Consider the following 19,376-nt stretch of genomic DNA (forward strand, 5'->3'; position numbering starts at 1 on the left):
ACAGCGTTTTGGCCAAAACTCGAGGGTTTCTTTCATACCTTATCTCTGCATCATTCTGCCCCAACCTCATGCCCCAGGGAGGCCGAGCCCGGCCCTGCTCCAGCGCCGGCTGTGCCGGGGGCTTGGCGAGGGGCTGAAGGTCGTGCCCCGTTTGTGCCTCGATTTCCCCATCCCGGTGCCAAAGTGGCTCCATCCAGGTGTTGGATCAGCCCCGGGAGCCATCGCACGAACCGAGGCCCCGCCGAGCTGCAGCCAAGGCCTGCTGGGGCTGAGAGCGGGACCCAGCGGTGACACGGCTCGGGGACACGGGGACGGCAGGTGCCAGCGCAGGGCAGCGTCTCCCGGGGCTGCGGCGCCCGGGGGGGCTCGGGGTGTCCCTGGGCTGCCCGGGGACCCAGTGTGCTTTGGCACGGGGGCCAAGGCCGCTCGGCGGGGCCGCGGCACCTGCTGCCCTTCCCGCGCCGCCTCCCGCCGCCCCGTTAAAGCGCCCGGGGCCCGGCGCTCGGTCCCACCGCCGACAGCGCTCCACCATGATGCTGCAGCTCGTGCTCCTCGCCGCGCTCGCCCTGTGCGGTGAGTCCCGCCCGCAGCCTCCGGCCTCGGCACCCCCGAAAGCCGCCCGGAGCCGAGCCCGGCGGGACTGACGCCGTCCCTCTGTCCGCAGGGCGCTGCTCCGAGCTGGATCTCGATGGCATGCAGCGGGTGGTCGGCGGCACCGAGGCGCGCTCGCACTCCTGGCCCTCCCAGGTGGGTCGTGCCGGCGTTCCAGGGCCGGGCCCGGGGCTCTGCCCGCGCCGGGACCCCGCGCTCAGCCCCGCGCCGTGTCTCGCCCCCTCCCCAGATCTCCCTGCAGTATTACTCCGGGGGCGGCTGGCACCACACCTGCGGGGGCTCCCTCATCCACAGGAACTGGGTGATGACCGCTGCCCACTGCGTCAACAAGTGAGCGCCCCGGGGACCCCTCCTTCCCCTCGCCAAACCTCCTTTCCCCCGAAAACCCTTCCGAGCAGAAATTCCGGCTGCCCCAAGCCCCAGAGCACCCGCCCTTGGGGGGCTTTTGGGCTCCTCCTTTCTGGCCGGGCCCCCGCGGGGCTGCTCCGGGAGCGTCCCGGTGCCGCTCGGAGCCTCCCGGGGCCGCTCCCGCTCGGGCTGCCCGCAGCTCGGCGCTGACGGAGCGTTTGTGCGCCTTGCCGCCAGTAACATGCAGTACCGCGTGGTGGCCGGCGAGCACAACCTCTACAGCAACGACGGCACCGAGCAGGTCTTCAGCGTCAGCAGGATCATCGTCCACCCCTACTACAACACCAACAACGTGGCCGCAGGGTAACGCCCGCGGGACGGGCACTTGGGGGGAGCCCGGCCCGGGCTTGGGGGCTCCTTGTAACATCCTCTCCCTCCCACCGGCAGCTACGACATCGCCCTGTTCCGCCTGAGCAGCTCGGCCACCCTGAACAGCGCCGTGCAGCTGGCCGTGCTGCCCCAGGAGGGCACCATCCTGCCCAACAACTACCCCTGCTACATCACGGGCTGGGGCCTGACCCGCAGTGAGTGACGGGCTCCCCCCGACCCCAATTGCCCCGGCACGGCCCACGGCGGCAGCCGCGGCAGCGCCCGGAGCCCGGCACGGCCCCGGGAGGCTCCGCTCGGGGCTGCGCTCGGGGCTCGCAGGTGCTCGGAGCCGGCCGGGGCCGTGCCGAGCCTCGGGGGACGGACGGGGCCGTGCCGAGCCTCGGGGGGACGGACGGGGCCGTGCCGAGCCTCGGGGGGACGGACGGGGCCGGACGGGCTCGGGGGACGGACGGGGACGGACGGGGCCGGGCGGGGGCCGGGCGGGGGCCGCGGGCTCTGCTTTGGCCGGGCCGTTCCCGCGGCTCCGGGCCGGCGCTGACCGGCGCCCGCTCCCCGCAGCCAACGGGCAGCTGTCCAGCGTCCTGCTCCAGGCCCCGCTGCCCGTCGTGGATTACCAGATCTGCTCCAGCGCGTCCTACTGGGGCTCCACCGTCAAGAACACCATGGTGTGCGCCGGCGGCGACGGCGTGCGCTCCGGCTGCCAGGTGCGCCCGCGGCCCCCGCGCTGCCCCCGCCGCCCCCGGCGCTGCTGCCCCCCAGCCCCGGCTCACGCCGCTCCTCGCTCCGCAGGGCGATTCCGGCGGTCCCCTGCACTGCGCCGTCAACGGGCAGTACCAGGTGCACGGCGTCACCAGCTTCGTCTCCAGCCAGGGCTGCAACGTCGCCCGCAAACCCACCGTCTTCACCCGCGTCTCCGCCTACATCTCCTGGATCAACAGCGTAAGGCGGCCGTGCCGGGCCGGGCCGGGCCGTGCCGGGCTCAGCCCCGGCGCTCTCGGGGCTCCGCTGCGCCCGCCCCGGCCCCGCGCGGCTCAGCCCGGCCCTTCCTCCCTTCCAGGTCATCGCCCAGAACTGAGCCCAGCGGGACAAGCGCTCGCTGCCCCGAGCCCATGGACATCCCCTCCCTGCCCCGCGCCGCGCTCCGGCCTCCTCGCCCCCGAGCCGGCCTCAATAAAATCTCTCCTCCCTGAAGACTCTGAGCCTCCGCGCTGCCGCTTCTCTCCTTCCTCCGCCCATCCTTCCTCCTCCCGCCCGCCATCCTCCTCCTCCCCAGCTCCCGCACCGGCCCTTCCCCGCCTCCTCCTCTTCCTCACTCCTCAGCCAACAGCCCTGCGGACCAGGAGCTGCCTCCGAGCTCTGGGGCAGCCCCGACGTCCGTGGGATGCTGGAAAAGGGGCAAACGCTGCAAAGCCCCTTCCCGGCCTCCAAGGCAATCGCCCCTTGGGAGAAAAGGAGGCTCAGGAGGGACCTCCTGGCTCTGCTCAACTCCCTGGCAAGAGGGGACAGCCGGGGGCTCGGGCTCTGCTCCAGGGAACAGAGGGGAGGGAAGAGTCTGAAGTTGTGCCATTAAAGGCTCAGGTTGGACATCAGGACATCCGGACATCTCTGGGCACACGGAGCGTTCGGGGCAGTCCCATCGGGATCTCCCCTGACTCTTGTGCTCCATTTCTCTTCCCCAAATTCCCTCCTTGGCCATGAGAGGTGTCGGATTCGGGCACTGCCACCCCCTCGTCCCTCAGCTGCGTCCTGGGGCTGTGCCACACCCCCCCAGCCTGGGGACACGCCACCAGCACCAACGTGCCCCAAACACCCACTTTACACCCAAACAGACACTGCTGGGTGGATCCAGCAACCTCTGGGAGTGCCCCTCAGCCCTGGGTCGTGTCCTGCTGAACAAAACACCCACGAGTGAAAAGAGACCCCCCCCAAACACACCCTGGACACGTCTGTGTGAGGAGGTGCCCAGCTGAGCACCTGATTTGGGGGTCCTCTCTGTGGAGAGGTGGGTTTTGGGGTGAAGGAGTCCATTCAGGACCTGGATCTGTGGGGGTTGAGTTTGAGGGGGGTCCCACAAAGACAGAGATGGGGGCTGAGGACTCCCTGATCCAGGAACATTTGAGGGGCAGGAAGTGTCTGTCTGAGCCCTCAGATTTTGGGGATCCCCTCCATGGGGAGGTGGGGTTGGAGGAGAAGAAGCCCATTCGTGGATTTGGGGGGGTCTGAGCTTGGATGGACTCTCAGGGGTGGAAATGGGGGTTCAGGTTCCCCAGCAGAAAAATCTGGGGGAAACACAAACCCCCAAGCCCCCCGGGCCTGACCTCACCCTCAGACACAGGGGGACCCCCAAAGGGCAGGGTCCCCCACATTTCCTCCATCAGCCCTCACGAGGCCCCAGAACCGCCCCCAATGGTTCAGCACCCCCAGCCCTGGGGGGGCCGTGGGCGCAGTGGCTGTGCCTGGCGCTGCTGAAGCCCCCAGGGCTGGGTCCAGTTCTGCCCCTCCCAGCAAGGAAAACACCGAGGGGCTGCAGCGTGTTCAGAGAAGGGAACAGAGCTGGGGAACGGGCTGGAGCAGCTGAGGGAGCTGGGGAGGGGCTCAGCCTGGGGAAAAGGGGGCTCAGGGGGGACTTGTGGCTCTGCACAGCTCCTGACAAGAGGGGGCAGCAGGGGCGGTCGGGCTGTGCTCCAGGGAACAGGGACAGGAGGGGAGGGAAGAGTCTCAAGCTGTGCCAGGAGAGGCTCAGGTTGGACATCAGGAGGAATTTTTTCATGGTGTCTTGGTGTGAAAAGCCAGGTGTCTGCTGAGGAAGGCGGGGGCCTCCCTTGAAATGGAAAATGTAAACCCCCTCCATCCAAATTTTTATAATTTTGGAATTAAAGGTCATTCAGGCAAAGATATGGGAATAGGAATAACAATTCTTTAAAAGGGAAGAATTTAAAAACGAAAGAACAGTAATACAAAACAACAGCCAGAGTCAGACCATGCCCTGCCCCCTGTGTGTCAGGGGGTGTCCCAGCCCCATCCCAGGGGGGCTCAGCCCTCCTGCAGTGCCAGCTGTGGCTCTGCTGCAGCAGGGATCCTGCACAAGGGGGGAGTTTTCCTCTGCAGCTCCAGGGCTGCTGCAGATGGGCCTGGGCTCCCTCTGGCCATGCAGGGCAGCAGAAAGCTGCTCCTCTGGCAGTGCAGGGGGAAAAGGCTGCTGGGGTGTTCCCAGGGTCAGATTCTATCCAGGTAGGAATGTTGGAAATCTCAGACTGTATGCAGGCAGGAATGCTTGGCTCCTCCCCTGGGTGGAGCATCTCCCCATGGGATGATGGAATTTTATCAGCCATGCAGGGACACTCACTGGCCCATGAACAGATGATAATTACTAATTAATGCTCATTAACAAAATAGATCTCCTGGAGGGAGGATTGGTTGTGGAAGAGATAAAGAAAACTGCCCAATGAACAGAAGATAACTGCCCCACCTCTGACAGGTCATAATAAATTACACATCCCCAGACACATCTTGCCACCTAAGACACACAGACAGGGTGGTTGGCCATTGTCAGGGGCTGCCCAGGGTGGTTTGGGGTGCCCATCCCTGGAGGTGTCCAAGGAAGGACTGGATGTGGCGCTCAGGGCTCAGGGGACAAGGTGAGGATTGGGCACAGCTGGGACTCGATAGTCTGGGAGGGCTTTTCCCACCTCAAGGATTCTGGGATTCTGTGCTTGGTGAGTCGAGGAAGAGCTCAGTTTGTGGGTGAGATGAAGATTGAGCTCTGGGTGCTACAAGAGGCCATGAGCTGCTGACCCTTTGGAGGTTTTGCTGACCTATCTCATGGCTGCTGCTCAGTTCCAATCACAGTTCTGCTGTCTCTGAGGCCTGTCTTTTGCATCTTTCCCAAACCCCTCTGATTTTATGGATTCCCACAAGTTGAGTGGACACTGGGAGAGACAGGAAGAGACAAAGATTTGGGATTTGCACCCTTGGACTATGAGGGGATGAACCCGACAGTTCCTCCTCAGAGGCACCAGCTGGGGCTGGGGCTGGGGCTGTGCTGGTGTCACTGCACAGGGAATCAATGTCCTTGTGGAATGGGACATTTGGGATTGGATTGTCGTGGGAAACCAGGGCTGAGACCACAGCCTGCCAAGGGAGGGATTGTGTCCATCTCCTGATGTCCATCAACCTGAGCCTCTCCTGGCACAGCTTGAGACTCTTCCCTCCTCTCCTGTCCCTGTTCCCTGGGGCACAGCCTGACCCCCGGCTACCCCTCCTGTCAGGAGTTCTGCAGAGACAAAAGGTCCCCCCTGAGCCTCTTTTTCCCCAGGCTGAGCCCCTTTCCAGCTCCCTCAGCTGCTCCAGCCCGTTCCCCAGCTCTGTTCCCTTCTCTGAACACGCTGCAGCCCCTCGGTGCTTGTCTTGCTGGGAGGGGCAGAACTGGACCCGGCCCTGGGGGCTTCAGCAGCGCCAGGCGCAGCCACTGCTCCCACGGCCCCCCCAGGGCTGGGAAAGCCCTCTTGTCACTCGTGGGTGTTTTGTTCAGCAGGACACGACCCAGGGCTGAGGGGCACTCCCAGAGGTTGCCGGATCCACCCAGCAGTGTCTGTTTGGGTGTAAAGTGGGTGTTTGGGGCACGTTGGTGCTGGTGGCGTGTCCCCAGGCTGGGGGGGTGTGGCACAGCCCCAGGACGCAGCTGAGGGACGAGGGGGTGGCAGTGCCCGAATCCGACACCTCTCATGGCCAAGGAGGGAATTTGGGGAAGAGAAATGGAGCACAAGAGTCAGGGGAGATCCCGATGGGACTGCCCCGAACGCTCCGTGTGCCCAGAGATGTCCGGATGTCCTGATGTCCAACCTGAGCCTTTAATGGCACAACTTCAGACTCTTCCCTCCCCTCTGTTCCCTGGAGCAGAGCCCGAGCCCCCGGCTATCCCCTCTTGCCAGGGAGTTGAGCAGAGCCAGAAGGTCCCTCCTGAGCCTCCTTTTCTCCCAAGGGGCGATTGCCTTGGAGGCCGGGAAGGGTCTTTGCAGCGTTTGCCCCTTTTCCAGCATCCCACGGACGTCGGGGCTGCCCCAGAGCTCGGAGGCAGCTCCTGGTCCGCAGGGCTGTTGGCTGAGGAGTGAGGAAGAGGAGGAGGCGGGGAAGGGCCGGTGCGGGAGCTGGGGAGGAGGAGGATGGCGGGCGGGAGGAGGAAGGATGGGCGGAGGAAGGAGAGAAGCGGCAGCGCGGAGGCTCAGAGACTTCAGGGAGGAGAGATTTTATTGAGGCCGGCTCGGGGGCGAGGAGGCCGGAGCGCGGCGCGGGGCAGGGAGGGGATGTCCATGGGCTCGGGGCAGCGAGCGCTTGTCCCGCTGGGCTCAGTTCTGGGCGATGACCTGGAAGGGAGGAAGGGCCGGGCTGAGCCGCGCGGGGCCGGGGCGGGCGCAGCGGAGCCCCGAGAGCGCCGGGGCTGAGCCCGGCACGGCCCGGCCCGGCCCGGCACGGCCGCCTTACGCTGTTGATCCAGGAGATGTAGGCGGAGACGCGGGTGAAGACGGTGGGTTTGCGGGCGACGTTGCAGCCCTGGCTGGAGACGAAGCTGGTGACGCCGTGCACCTGGTACTGCCCGTTGACGGCGCAGTGCAGGGGACCGCCGGAATCGCCCTGCGGAGCGAGGAGCGGCGTGAGCCGGGGCTGGGGGGCAGCAGCGCCGGGGGCGGCGGGGGCAGCGCGGGGGCCGCGGGCGCACCTGGCAGCCGGAGCGCACGCCGTCGCCGCCGGCGCACACCATGGTGTTCTTGACGGTGGAGCCCCAGTAGGACGCGCTGGAGCAGATCTGGTAATCCACGACGGGCAGCGGGGCCTGGAGCAGGACGCTGGACAGCTGCCCGTTGGCTGCGGGGAGCGGGCGCCGGTCAGCGCCGGCCCGGAGCCGCGGGAACGGCCCGGCCAAAGCAGAGCCCGCGGCCCCCGCCCGGCCCCTCCGGCCCCGTCCGTCCCCCCGAGCCCGCCCGGCCCCGTCCGTCCCCCCGAGGCTCGGCACGGCCCCGGCCGGCTCCGAGCACCTGCGAGCCCCGAGCGCAGCCCCGAGCGGAGCCTCCCGGGGCCGTGCCGGGCTCCGGGCGCTGCCGCGGCTGCCGCCGTTGGCCGTGCCGGGGCAATTGGGGTCGGGGGGAGCCCGTCACTCACTGCGGGTCAGGCCCCAGCCCGTGATGTAGCAGGGGTAGTTGTTGGGCAGGATGGTGCCCTCCTGGGGCAGCACGGCCAGCTGCACGGCGCTGTTCAGGGTGGCCGAGCTGCTCAGGCGGAACAGGGCGATGTCGTATCTGCCGGTGGGAGGGAGAGGATGTTACAAGGAGCCCCCAAACCCGGGCCGGGCTCCCCCCAAGTGCCCGTCCCGCGGGCGTTACCCTGCGGCCACGTTGTTGGTGTTGTAGTAGGGGTGGACGATGATCCTGCTGACGCTGAAGACCTGCTCGGTGCCGTCGTTGCTGTAGAGGTTGTGCTCGCCGGCCACCACGCGGTACTGCATGTTACTGGCGGCAAGGCGCACAAACGCTCCGTCAGCGCCGAGCTGCGGGCAGCCCGAGCGGGAGCGGCCCCGGGAGGCTCCGAGCGGCACCAGGACGCTCCCGGAGCAGCCCCGCGGGGGCCCGGCCAAAAAGGAGGAGCCCAAAAGCCCCCCAAGGGCGGCTGCTCTGGGGCTTGGGGCAGCCGGAATTTCTGCTCGGAAGGGTTTTCGGGGGAAAGGAGGTTTGGCGAGGGGAAGGAGGGGTCCCCGGGGCGCTCACTTGTTGACGCAGTGGGCAGCGGTCATCACCCAGTTCCTGTGGATGAGGGAGCCCCCGCAGGTGTGGTGCCAGCCGCCCCCGGAGTAATACTGCAGGGAGATCTGGGGAGGGGGCGAGACACGGCGCGGGGCTGAGCGCGGGGTCCCGGCGCGGGCAGAGCCCCGGGCCCGGCCCTGGAACGCCGGCACGACCCACCTGGGAGGGCCAGGAGTGCGAGCGCGCCTCGGTGCCGCCGACCACCCGCTGCATGCCATCGAGATCCAGCTCGGAGCAGCGCCCTGCGGACAGAGGGACGGCGTCAGTCCCGCCGGGCTCGGCTCCGGGCGGCTTTCGGGGGTGCCGAGGCCGGAGGCTGCGGGCGGGACTGACCGCACAGGGCGAGCGCGGCGAGGAGCACGAGCTGCAGCATCATGGTGGAGCGCTGTCGGCGGCGGGACCGAGCGCCGGGCCCCGGGCGCTTTAACGGGGCGGCGGGAGGCGGCGCGGGAAGGGCAGCAGGTGCCGCGGCCCCGCCGAGCGGCCTTGGCCCCCGTGCCAAAGCACACTGGGTCCCCGGGCAGCCCAGGGACACCCCGAGCCCCCCCGGGCGCCGCAGCCCCGGGAGACGCTGCCCTGCGCTGGCACCTGCTGTCCCCGTGTCCCCGAGCCGTGTCACCGCTGGGTCCCGCTCTCAGCCCCAGCAGGCCTTGGCTGCAGCTCGGCGGGGCCTCGGTTCGTGCGATGGCTCCCGGGGCTGATCCAACACCTGGATGGAGCCACTTTGGCACCGGGATGGGGAAATCGAGGCACAAACAGGGCACGACCTTCAGCCCCTCGCCAAGCCCCCGGCACAGCTGGCGCTGGAGCAGGGCCGGGCTCGGCCTCCCTGGGGCATGAGGTTGGGGCAGGAGGAAGCAGCGATACAACTTGAAAGAAACCCTCGAGTTTTGGCCAAAACGCTGTCATTTTTTAACCCTTGAACTCCAAATGGAGATTGTTTTGGTGAGGAACATTGGCCCTCACAGCATAGGCTCTTTGATTTGGGATCACAGCAGTCATGGGGTCAACCAGGTCAAAAAAAGTGATAGAAATCAAAAGCACCTGCTGCAGTTCTGTACTTATTTCCAAGGAAAACACAGAACGTCCCAGGAACACCATCTCCAGATAATCCCATGTTTGTTCTCTCAGCACCAAGGGCACACAGCAAGGGACAGCAGCAATGGCTCCACCCCACACAGGGACACCCCAAAGCAGAGCTGATCCCCCAGCTGTGGCACAAAGGGCTGCACGCTCATTTTTGGGCTAAATAGGGAGTTTCTAGAACGAGACGTGTGAAGGATACACTGTGAGAGGAGCATTGGGAGCTCAGAATGGCCAGAAACACAATTTGTGTAAAATAAATCATCTCTTTATTTGAAGTTCAGTGTCTAGGACAGGTTCTCCCCCCTTCTGCCATGTCCAGGAGGATTTTTCCCCACTGTAAATGATATGGCAACAAAAGTGGCAGCTACAGAAGCTGGGATAGACAAAAAATCTGGAACAGAGGAGATGTGGCACCCAGGATCCCGTTCAGAAGGATTCTCTGGTGCCAGCCAGGGAAAACCCCTCCTGCCCAGCACAAGCAGAATCGCACCCAGGAATCATCATCATCATCTAATAATAACAATAATAAAAGCAAGAATCTAACTTCCTCCCCCCTCCAAATCCACGTGATTCCTAAGGCACAGATCCCAACTTCTCCCATTGCCCACCAGCGGCCACCGCAAGCCCCGATCCCCCCTCGACGGGAGCAGCCCCACGGTCACCATCCTCCTCCTGGCCGGATTTTCCCGCTCGGATTCCCCATCCGGGGAGGCGCACCCACGTTTTTAAAGCCTGAAGAGGCTCTGGCTGGGGCCGGGTTGGGGAGGACGAGCAGCGGCTCCCGAGGAGCATCGGCAGGAGCGTCCCCGCCCTCCTCGCTGCGTTTCGGGGTCCCTGGGGCGCCCCCGGCCGAGCCCGGCTCCCAAAGGCGCGGGATTCCGTTCAAGGCAACCACGAAATGCAGCATATTTAAGGCTTTCACTTCTTAAATTAAAGCGAACAAGGGAGTTTTTTTTTGGGTCCTGGTTTCCTGAGCGCGGCCGGGGGCTCTGCTCCCGTTTAGGTGAAGGACCAGAGCTGGTGCGGGTCCGTGAGGTCGCAGGGAACGAGCGCCGGGTGCTTCCCGCGGGCCGTCAGACACATCCCCGAGGCCAAGTTCTTGATCAGCCGGTTCTGCCGAGAAACAACGCAAACCGTGAGCGAGGGGAAACAGCACCGGAGGGGCCTCACCGTGCCCAGAGGCGATTACCATTGCCTAATGATAAGGACTCTAAGAAATTTAGGATTACCTAAACCGAAGGCCTTCAAAGCCTTAAACAAGAGTTAAACCTTCCCAGTTTCTGCTAAAATCCGCGGGCCACTACCCTGCACCCCCTAAATGCTTTAATTAAGCTAGGACCTTCCAATTTACTGGACAGATGGGCTTTGATCCCATCATAGCACAGTTAACAGCTATATGCCCTAACCAACAGGCTAAAAACGGATGCACATCCATGAGCTCGCAGCTCGCTGTATAAACTGGGGGCTCCTCACCTGCGCCAGGTCCCACTCCTCGCTGGCGGGCACCCGGCCGGGCTTCCCTCGGAACTGGCACTCGCCCAGCTCGGCCGTGCCCGCGGCCCCGCGCAGGCACAGCTCCCTGCCGATGTTGTGGCGCAGCTCCCGCTGGCTCGTGTACTCAAAGTACTGCGGGAAGAGACAACGGAGCGGTCACCGCCGCGCCCCGGGGGAAAAACCGCGGGTGGGAGAAGGGGAAATGATGGGGGTGGTTCGGGGAGCGCACCTGGTTGCCCCCCAGCCCGTGGCAGGGGTACATGATGAGAGGTTTGCCACCGTGGTTGTTCTCCCCGACGTCCAGGCAGCTCTTGGTGCCCTCGTTTTTGATCTGTGTGAGGGGAAGAGAGGTGGTGGTGGGAAAAGGAGAGGGGAGAAAAAGGAGGGAGAAAAAGAAGAGGGAAAGGAGAGGAAAAAGAGATAGGGGGAAAAGGGGAGGGGAAAAAAGGTGGTGGTGGGCAAAGAAGAGGGGAGAAAAACGAGAGAAAGGGGAAAAAAGAGGTGGGGGGATAAAAGATGATGGGGAGGAAAGGGCAGGGAAAGGCAACGGGAACGGGGGTGTGGAGGGGAGGAGAGGGAGGAAAGACGGGTAAAAGACGGGCTAGGGGGAAAAAGGGGCAGGAATGAGGAAAAAGTCTGGGAGAGTGGAGGAAAGAAGGGCTCAGAGGAGCCAGGGTGGGACCGGCTCGGGTTTGGCCGTGCAGGGCTCTGGGTTATCACTGTGCAAACACCATCCTGGCACCCAGCGCCGGCTCCGGGTCCCGTGTTCTTCCAGGACATGAGGAACGCCCGAGCCATCGCCTCCGGCACGCGGAGCAAAGGGAAAGGCCCCGGGCGGAGGTTTCAGGAAATGAAGGTGAATTAAAAGCTGGATGGGAGCCAGCACCCAGCACATGGCTGTCACCGAGCTGGGTGCTGGCCGTGCCAGCTGCTGTCACATCGCCCTGGCTGAGGAGGGGCAGGCTCAGGATCCAACACCCAGCTTGAGGGAAAAGGCTTTTCCTGCCTCAGGGGAATCCCATCCTCAGGGATGGAGCTGCAGCCCCTCATCCTGCCTGCCCTCAGTTCCTCGGGGGTGCAGCCAGAGCTCCGTGCCCTGCTGTCCCCTGCTCCCTCAGGGACGGAGCCAGCCCTCCACATCCCGCCTGTCTCCATTTCCCTGCGGATGGGGGCTGGAGATGGGGTCCTGCCTCCCAACCCGTGCCCAGATTCTCTCGGGATGGAGATGGAGCTCCCCATCCCATCCATCCCATCCCATCCCATCCCATCCCATCCCATCCCATCCCATCCCATCCCATCCCATCCCATCCATCCCCAGTTTTTCCAGCCCTCCCTGTGCCAGGACGGTGTTTGGCGCTCAAGGAAGTTTTCAGCTCTTCCCCCGAGTTTAACCCAAGTCCACATCCCCACGGATTCCCCACCCGGGACTCACCCCAAACCAGCTCTGCCGGATTCCAGCTCGGCCGGAGCCCAAACCGGCCCCACCAGCCGGTGACAGATGAGGTGACAGACAGACAGACACGGTGACAGACGTGGCAGTACCAGCTCCCCCTCCCCGCTTCAATTCAAAGCCCCCAAGCCCACCCTCCGGGCGCTCCCCGGCCGCTCCCGGCACTCACTGCCCCGTAGAACGTCGGGGTCAGGTCGGGCACGAACATCTCAGGGTAGACGTTCTGCAGGTACCAGGTGAAATTCCTGCAGTGCAGCCGCTCCCGCAGCCTGCGCCGCTCTGTGATGTCACCAAACGTCTTCTAAAAAATGAAATCGGGGCGAAAATTAAATTCACTTCAGAAAACAATAGGGAAAATCGCAAAAAAACCCTTTCCAGGTTGGGGCTCAGAGCTGGAGTCACCCCCAGCTTTGTCATCATCCCTCCAGGTGTGACCAGCACTGAGACAAGGTGGGGCAGACATCTGGCAGGTACCCACAGGCTCCACCAAGAGCTTGGAGATCTTTTGGCGAAGAATAAGAAGTTCTGGTATTGAAAAAAGAAAATAATAAGTTTTGGTACATTCATGTTCTCTGAACAGAGAGAGACAATTCTCTCTCCCATGTTTTTTTTTTTTTTTTCCCTGGAGAAGCACAGAGAAAAGAAGAGGAAACAATTCTTATCTCAACTTTCTGCTCCTGTTGTTTTGCACATGTGGAATGTATTAGGAGGATTACCTGACGTGATTTGTCAGCTGGATTCTACTGAGGATTGTTTTGATTCCTTAGCCAATCACTCAAAGCTGTGTCCTGGCTGTCTCAGTCAGTCATGAATCTTTCTTTAGTATGTATCTTTTGTATAGTATAGTATAATGTAATATAAAATAGTTTTAATGAAGCAATTGTTCAGACTTCTGAATCAATAGAATCAGGTACCAATTACTCCCTACCTCAGGGGTGCCCTGCTTTACAATATTTGTGTTGAAAAAAAAATCATTAAGAAAAAAAAAAAAGAATTAATAGACCCCGATGTTTTCCTACTAGGAAACAATCTGGCCAGAGGGGGAAAGAAAAATAAAACTTTTGCCTGTTTCTGTCCACCTGTCTGGTCTCCCACCCGCTGCTGGTGCTCAGGTAGAGCTCCCAGCAGGACCAGCCCTCTGTCCCAGATTGCAAGGCAAGATGTGTTCTGTCATCATCTCTATGGCAGTTCTCTTTTGTCAGTGGGCAGTTTTTCCTTGTCTCTTCCACAATCCCTCCTCCCTCTGAGGGCACATCTGCTGATAACAGCTATTGAATGTCACTGCATGGCTGATAAGCACTGCAGCATCCCATTGGGAGAGGTGAGCCCAGAGGGAGGAGCCAAGCATTCCTACCCAGATATAATCTGGAGATTCTGGAACACCAGCACGTCTTCTCCACTGGATTTCCAAGAGGAGCCGCAGCTGCCTCTCCTTCCCACTGGATCTTCAGAGGAAGACTCCACCCTTCTCCAGAACCCCCTTGCTCCAGCAGAACCACCCCTGACACTGCAGGAGGGCTGAGCCACAATTCCAATGGGACTGCCGCAAACACCCTGACCCACAGGGTGTCAGGCTGGGTTCTGACTCTGTCAGTGTTGTTTTAGTTTACTGCATTGTTTCTTTTATCCTTTTATTTTCTTCCCTATTAAAGAACTGTTGTTTCCTGCTCCCATATTTTTTGCCTGAGAGCTCTTAATTTAAAATTTATAGCAATTCAGAGGGGTGGGGAGGGTTTACATTTTGCATTTCCGGAGACGGTCCTGCCTTCCTTAGCAGGCACCTGTCTTTCCAAACTGAGACCCCCTCCCAGCAGGAGCAGCAGCAGCCCCCAGTACCTCTCTGGCCATCTGGGAGGCCTGCTGGTTGCGGCGGTAGAAGATCTCCTTGTAGTCGTCCATCCAGACCTCGGCCAGGCGCACCTGGTTGCGGGAGATCACCTGGGTGCCCTTGGGGAAGGTGTGGGGGCTCTTGGAGCGGAACACGTGGCCCACGACGGAGCAGGGGATGATCTCCACCTGTCCCCCGCACTGCCACACCTGCGGGGAAGCCGCACCTGAGGTGGGGGGGTCCGGCCCCCGGGCCCCCCAACAGGGAGCTCCCTGGAGGTGCCCTCAGAAGGTGGAACCCCATACTTACCCTGAAGGACATTTCCACGTTCTCACCCCCCCAAATCTCCATCTGGTCGTCATAGGAGCCGATGTGCTCGAAGTAGGACCTGGAGATGGCAAAGAGGCCACCTGCAAAGGTCGGGGATCTGCAGGGGGAAAGAAGGGGTAAAACACAAATAAAAGAGGAGAAATCTGAGTTTTGGGAAATAAGAGTCCCCCTCCATCCAGCTGTGGTGGTTTTGGCTGGGCTGCTGGGAGGGGACAGAGGTGACAGCGTGACACGGAGGGGCCTTCCCTGCCAGATGGATTCAAAGTGAAAAGAGGATATTGTTACCAAAAACCTGTCGCCAAAAAGAGGAGGAGGTCAGAGCTCGGTGCCCCAATCCCTCCTCCCGCTTCCCCTAATCTTTTCCATCTGAGGCTGGAACAGAACCTCGCTTTTATTCAGGAAAAATAATGAACGCCAAGGACTCGCTGAGCTGCTGGGGACGAGGCAGCGGCGGGAGCCAAGCGCCCGGCTGGAGGTGAAAGGGGCCTTTATGGGGACGGGAGCGTCGCCCAGGTGACCCGAGCACAAAGCCAGCCCCGCGGCCGGGGTGGGGCCAGGTGTCCGGTGTCTCCCCAGCGGGGGCACCAGGGAGAGGTGGGAAAACCACCCAGGCTCTGTCTGCATGTCAAACAGAGGGATAAGAGGGGGGATTTTGGCACAGCCTGATCCACAGGTGACCTGTTCTGTGCGGGGGCACCTGGGCACCGAGGGTGAGAAGGCAGAGACAGCAATTAAATCCTTAATGGGAGCGAGAGCAATGAAATCCTAAATGCCGGAGCGAGAGGCAGCTGGAGGAGACTCTAAGGTCCATTTTGGCCCCAAGGGAGGTTTGTCCTCCACCACCCCCCCAGCTCTGACCGTGCTTGGGCACAAACCCCCGACATCTCCCATGCCAAAATCCCAAGGGAGTACCCTGCTGGGAAAGGGCAGCACTGCCCACCCAGCGGCACCAAAACCAAGGAGGACACCTGTCGCAGACATCTTTTATGGAAAATCCTTTCCTTAGGATTTTTCCTCCTGAGAAGCTGAGAGGCCTCAGGACCAAAATGTAAACAATGATTATCTGCTGCTGTGGAATGCAACAGGTGCATCTGGGATTGGCCCACGTTGGTTATTTCTAATTAATGGCCAATCACAGCCCAGCTGGCTCAGACAGAGTCCAAGACACAGCTTTTGTTATCATTCTTTCCTCTTCTATTCTTAGCTAGCCTTTCGATGAAATCCTTTCTTCTATTCTTTTAGTACAGCTTTGATGCAATATATAATAAAATAATAAATCAAGCCTTCTGAAACATGGAGTCAGATCCTTGTCTCTTCCTTCAACCTGAGACCCCTGTGAACACCGTCACAAACACCAATTTGCTGGGAAAAAGAGAAAACCCAGCTGGATAAAGCATTCCATGCTGGGCTTACTTGATGGGGAAGGTCTCGTCCTTCCTGCGCTGCCTCTCTCGTGCCGGAACCACCTCCCAGCCGAAGGTCAGGCTCCAGTCGAAGTTGCCCCGGCTGTGCTGCTTCCCGTTCTGCACGGGCTTGGAGAACTCGAAGGTGTTGAGGTCGATGGTGGCGATGTCGGGGCTCACCACGGCCGTGGGCTCCTCGGCGATGCGCGACAGGAGCGGCTCCAGCCAGCCGTGGAAACACTCGCCTGGGACACGGGCAGGGCTGAGCGGGGCTGGGGGAACCCACAGAGCCCGGGGCACGCACGGGTGACACGGGGGGACACTCACATGGTGTCATGGGGGACACACAGGGTGTCACAGGCGGACACTCGGGGTGCCACGGGGTGTCATGGGGGGGGCACTCACAGGGTGCCATGAGGGGACACTCACGGCGTCACAGGTTGTCGTGGTGGGGCACGCATGGGTGACACTGGGGACAGTCACGGTGCCACAGGGTGTCACGGGGGGACACTGACAGGGTGCCATGAGGGTACACTCACGGCGTCACAGGGTGTCACGGAGGGACACTCATGGTGCCGTGAGGCGTCACAGGGGGGACACTGACAGGGTGTCACGGGGGGACGCTCACAGGGTGTCACAGGTGTCATGGGGGGACAATCACGGGGTGTCACAGGGACAACACTCACGGTGTCACAGGGTGTCACGAGGGGACACTCACAGGGTGCCATGGGGGGAGACACTCACAGTGTCACAGGATGTCACAGGGGGACACTCACAGGGTGTCGTGGGGGGACACTCACAGGGTGTCACAGGGTGCCATGGGGGGACACTCACAGTGTCACAGGATGTCACAGGGGGACACTCACAGGGTGTCACAGAGTGTCACGGGGGGACACTCACAGGGTGTCACAGGGGACACTCACAGGGTATCACAGGGTGCCATGGGGGGAGACACTCACAGTGGGCATCCAGGAAGGTCAGCACCTCCCCGCTGGCCACGCTGGCCCCCAGCAGCCGTGCCGTGATGAGCCCCTTGCGCTCGCGCTGCCTCACCACGCGCACGATCTGCAGCTGCTCCACGTAGCGATCCAGCTCCTCCTTCAGGTACTCTGCAGGTGGGAAAACCACTTGGAGCCATCAGTCCCTGCATCCCACCAGCCCATCCTGCTGCCCCATCAATCCCATTGATCCCATCCCATAAATCCCATTCCAAATCCCATCAATACCATCAAACCCATCCCATCTCCCAGATCCCATCCTATAAATCCTATTGATCCCATAAATCCCATCCCATCAATCCCATTGATCCCATCTTGTCCCATCCCATAAATCCCATTCCAAATCCCATCTCTCCCATCCCATCCCAAATCCCATCGATCCCATAAATCCCATCCCATCAATCCCATCCCCATCCCCTGCTGCTCAGACTCTGCAGTTGGGTTTGGGTTCAGGGACACCTGAGCCTTTACCCCAAACCCAAGTATATTTTTGGCTAAAGAAAATGAGTTTTATAATGGTCTAAGCCCCTCCTGTCTAATCCCTCTCTAGAGAGGGACTGGGGGTTGGCAGGGTGGGTGAGGAGGTCACATCCCTGTGCTTGAAGTGTCACCAGGACCAAGCTGTTCCTGAGGGAAGGGGTCACCAGAGGAACCCGGGATTTCTTGGCAGATGCAGCCAAGCCAGGAGCTGGGAATGGCCAGGTGGGAGCTGGGACCCCGAGAAAAGCGCCCTGGGAAGGGAATATGAGTCCAACCCACATCCAGCCCCGGTGGGAGTCGAGCTCTGGGGTAGTGGAGCCCTGGGGCACCACGAGGTTCCTGCTCCTCCGGAGCCCGTGGGTGGAAAGGGAGAATTTATCTGGGACAAGGGCAGAGTCCGCTCCTCCCAGTGCCCCGACACTGAACCCCGCGTTAATTAGCTCTGGGTGCTAATTAACGAGGATTACAGCTGGCTGAGGGTGGAGGTTCGTGGGGTGCCTGGTTTGTCCCCAGGGCAGGGATAACAGCGGTGCTGGGGAAGGGAAAATCCCAGGGGCGGATGTCAAATGGGGAGCGGCTGCTGGGAGATCCCGGGATATTGGGAGTGTGAATGGCTCAGAGCTGCTGCTTCCAGGCTTGGAAAGGGGCTTGGTGTCCCCTGCATCCTGCTGATCCCACATCCTGCCTCCCTCTGGCCCCTGAATCCCCTCACAGCTCCGTGTGGCTCCTGCATCCTTCTCGCTCCCCCATCCCACCACAGCTCTTCCTATCTCCCTCTGGCATCCCCATCCCACATGGCTCCTGCACCCCTTTCACCCACATCCCACCATGCTCCCTGCATCCCTCTCCAGCCCACATTCCTCTGACCCACTTCTCACCATGGTCCCTACATCCCTCTGGCATCCACATCCCATCACAATTCCTGCACCCCTCTGGCTCCTGCACCCCTCTGACCCACATCACACCACAACAGCTGCACCCCTCTGGCATCCACATCCCACCACAATTCCTGCACCCCCTGACCCCCATCCTCTCACAATTCCTGCATCCCTCTCTGACCCACTTCCCATCACAGCTCCAGCATCCCTCTGACCCCACATCCCACCACAAATCCTGCATCCCTCTGACCCCACATCAAACCATGCTCCCTCTGACCCCATGTCCCATCACAACTCCTGTACCCCCTGACCCCCATCCCACCACAATTCCTGCATCCCTCCGATCCACATCCCACCACAGCTTGCCCTACCTCCCTCTGGCATCCACATCCCACATGGCTCCTGCACCTCTCTGACCCACATCCCACCACGGTCCCTACATCCCTCTGGCATCCACATCCCATCACAATTCCTGCACCCTTCTGGCTCCTGCATCTCTCTGACCCACATCACACCACAGCTCCTGCACCTCTCTGACCCCACATCCCACCACAACTCCTGCATCCTTCTGGCATCCACATGCCATCACAACTCCTGCATCCTTCTGGCATCCACATGTCACCATGGTCCCTGCACCCCTCTGACCCACATCCCACCACAACTCCTGCATCCTTCTGGCATCCACATGTCACCATGGTCCCTGCACCCCTCTGACCCACATCCCACCACAACTCCTGCATCCCTCTGACCCCACATCCCACCACAACTCCTGCATCCCTCTGACCCCACATCCCACCACAACTCCTGCATCCCTCTAGCATCCACATCCCACCATAACCCCTGCACACATCCCACTGTGTTCCCTGCATCCCACCATGGTCCCTGCATCCCCCTGACTCCACATCTCACCACAACTCCCGCATCCTTCTGGCCCCACATCCCACCGTGCTCCCTGCACCCCTCTGTCCCCACATCTCTCTGACCCACAACCCACTGCTCCCTGCACCCCTCTGTCCCCGTGTCCCCCACGCACCGTCCGTGCTGGCATCGTCCACCAGGATGACCTCTCGGAGCAGGCGGGCCGGGGACGAGTGCAGGACGCTGTAGACCGTGCGGAGCAGGGTGGACCAGGCCTCGTTGTGGAACACGATAACCACGCTGGTGGTGGGGAGGGGAGGGCAGCGCTTGAACTTCTGATCGATGCACCTGGGGGGCAGAATGGGGGAGTGAAGGGGGAGGCATGACTGGAGCGACCCCCGATATCCCCCCCGCCAAACCCCGCAGC

General features: G+C 61.6%; 3 protein-coding genes across 4 annotated transcripts in view; 1 reads left to right on the plus strand and 2 right to left on the minus strand.

Annotated features, from left to right (window-relative positions):
* The first annotated feature begins 516 nt into the window (after nucleotides 1-516).
* Nucleotides 517-2,541, plus strand: LOC134413755 (chymotrypsin-like elastase family member 1). Its single transcript, XM_063147785.1, has 8 exons — nucleotides 517-573; nucleotides 665-747; nucleotides 842-942; nucleotides 1,198-1,323; nucleotides 1,408-1,544; nucleotides 1,909-2,054; nucleotides 2,140-2,289; nucleotides 2,408-2,541. The coding sequence occupies exons 1-8, from the start codon at nucleotides 531-533 to the stop codon at nucleotides 2,423-2,425; spliced, it is 804 nt and encodes a 267-aa protein (XP_063003855.1). The 5' UTR covers nucleotides 517-530; the 3' UTR covers nucleotides 2,426-2,541.
* A 4,041-nt stretch (nucleotides 2,542-6,582) lies between these two features.
* CELA1 (chymotrypsin like elastase 1) lies at nucleotides 6,583-8,517 on the minus strand. The gene is made up of 8 exons (XM_063147792.1): nucleotides 8,478-8,517; nucleotides 8,304-8,386; nucleotides 8,109-8,209; nucleotides 7,728-7,853; nucleotides 7,507-7,643; nucleotides 7,067-7,212; nucleotides 6,832-6,981; nucleotides 6,583-6,713 (listed from the first exon to the last, which is right to left on the minus strand). Exons 1-8 carry the CDS (start codon nucleotides 8,515-8,517, stop codon nucleotides 6,696-6,698), a joined length of 801 nt encoding a protein of 266 aa, XP_063003862.1. The 3' UTR covers nucleotides 6,583-6,695.
* Nucleotides 8,518-9,473: 956 nt separating this feature from the next.
* Nucleotides 9,474-19,376, minus strand: part of GALNT6 (polypeptide N-acetylgalactosaminyltransferase 6) — an 18,246-nt gene continuing 8,343 nt past the window's right edge. For both annotated transcript variants that reach the window (XM_063147779.1, XM_063147781.1), the window contains exons 3-11: nucleotides 19,125-19,297; nucleotides 16,695-16,844; nucleotides 15,746-15,980; nucleotides 14,312-14,429; nucleotides 14,011-14,211; nucleotides 12,344-12,475; nucleotides 10,954-11,055; nucleotides 10,704-10,856; nucleotides 9,474-10,343 (exon numbers count right to left, since the gene is read on the minus strand). In XM_063147779.1, the coding sequence (XP_063003849.1) occupies nucleotides 10,230-10,343; nucleotides 10,704-10,856; nucleotides 10,954-11,055; nucleotides 12,344-12,475; nucleotides 14,011-14,211; nucleotides 14,312-14,429; nucleotides 15,746-15,980; nucleotides 16,695-16,844; nucleotides 19,125-19,297 (1,378 nt within the window). In that variant the 3' untranslated portion in view covers nucleotides 9,474-10,229. The remainder of the gene's footprint in view (nucleotides 10,344-10,703; nucleotides 10,857-10,953; nucleotides 11,056-12,343; nucleotides 12,476-14,010; nucleotides 14,212-14,311; nucleotides 14,430-15,745; nucleotides 15,981-16,694; nucleotides 16,845-19,124; nucleotides 19,298-19,376) is intronic.

The sequence above is a fragment of the Melospiza melodia genome, unplaced genomic scaffold, assembly GCF_035770615.1.
Source record: "Melospiza melodia melodia isolate bMelMel2 unplaced genomic scaffold, bMelMel2.pri scaffold_51, whole genome shotgun sequence".
Taxonomy (NCBI): domain Eukaryota; kingdom Metazoa; phylum Chordata; class Aves; order Passeriformes; family Passerellidae; genus Melospiza; species Melospiza melodia.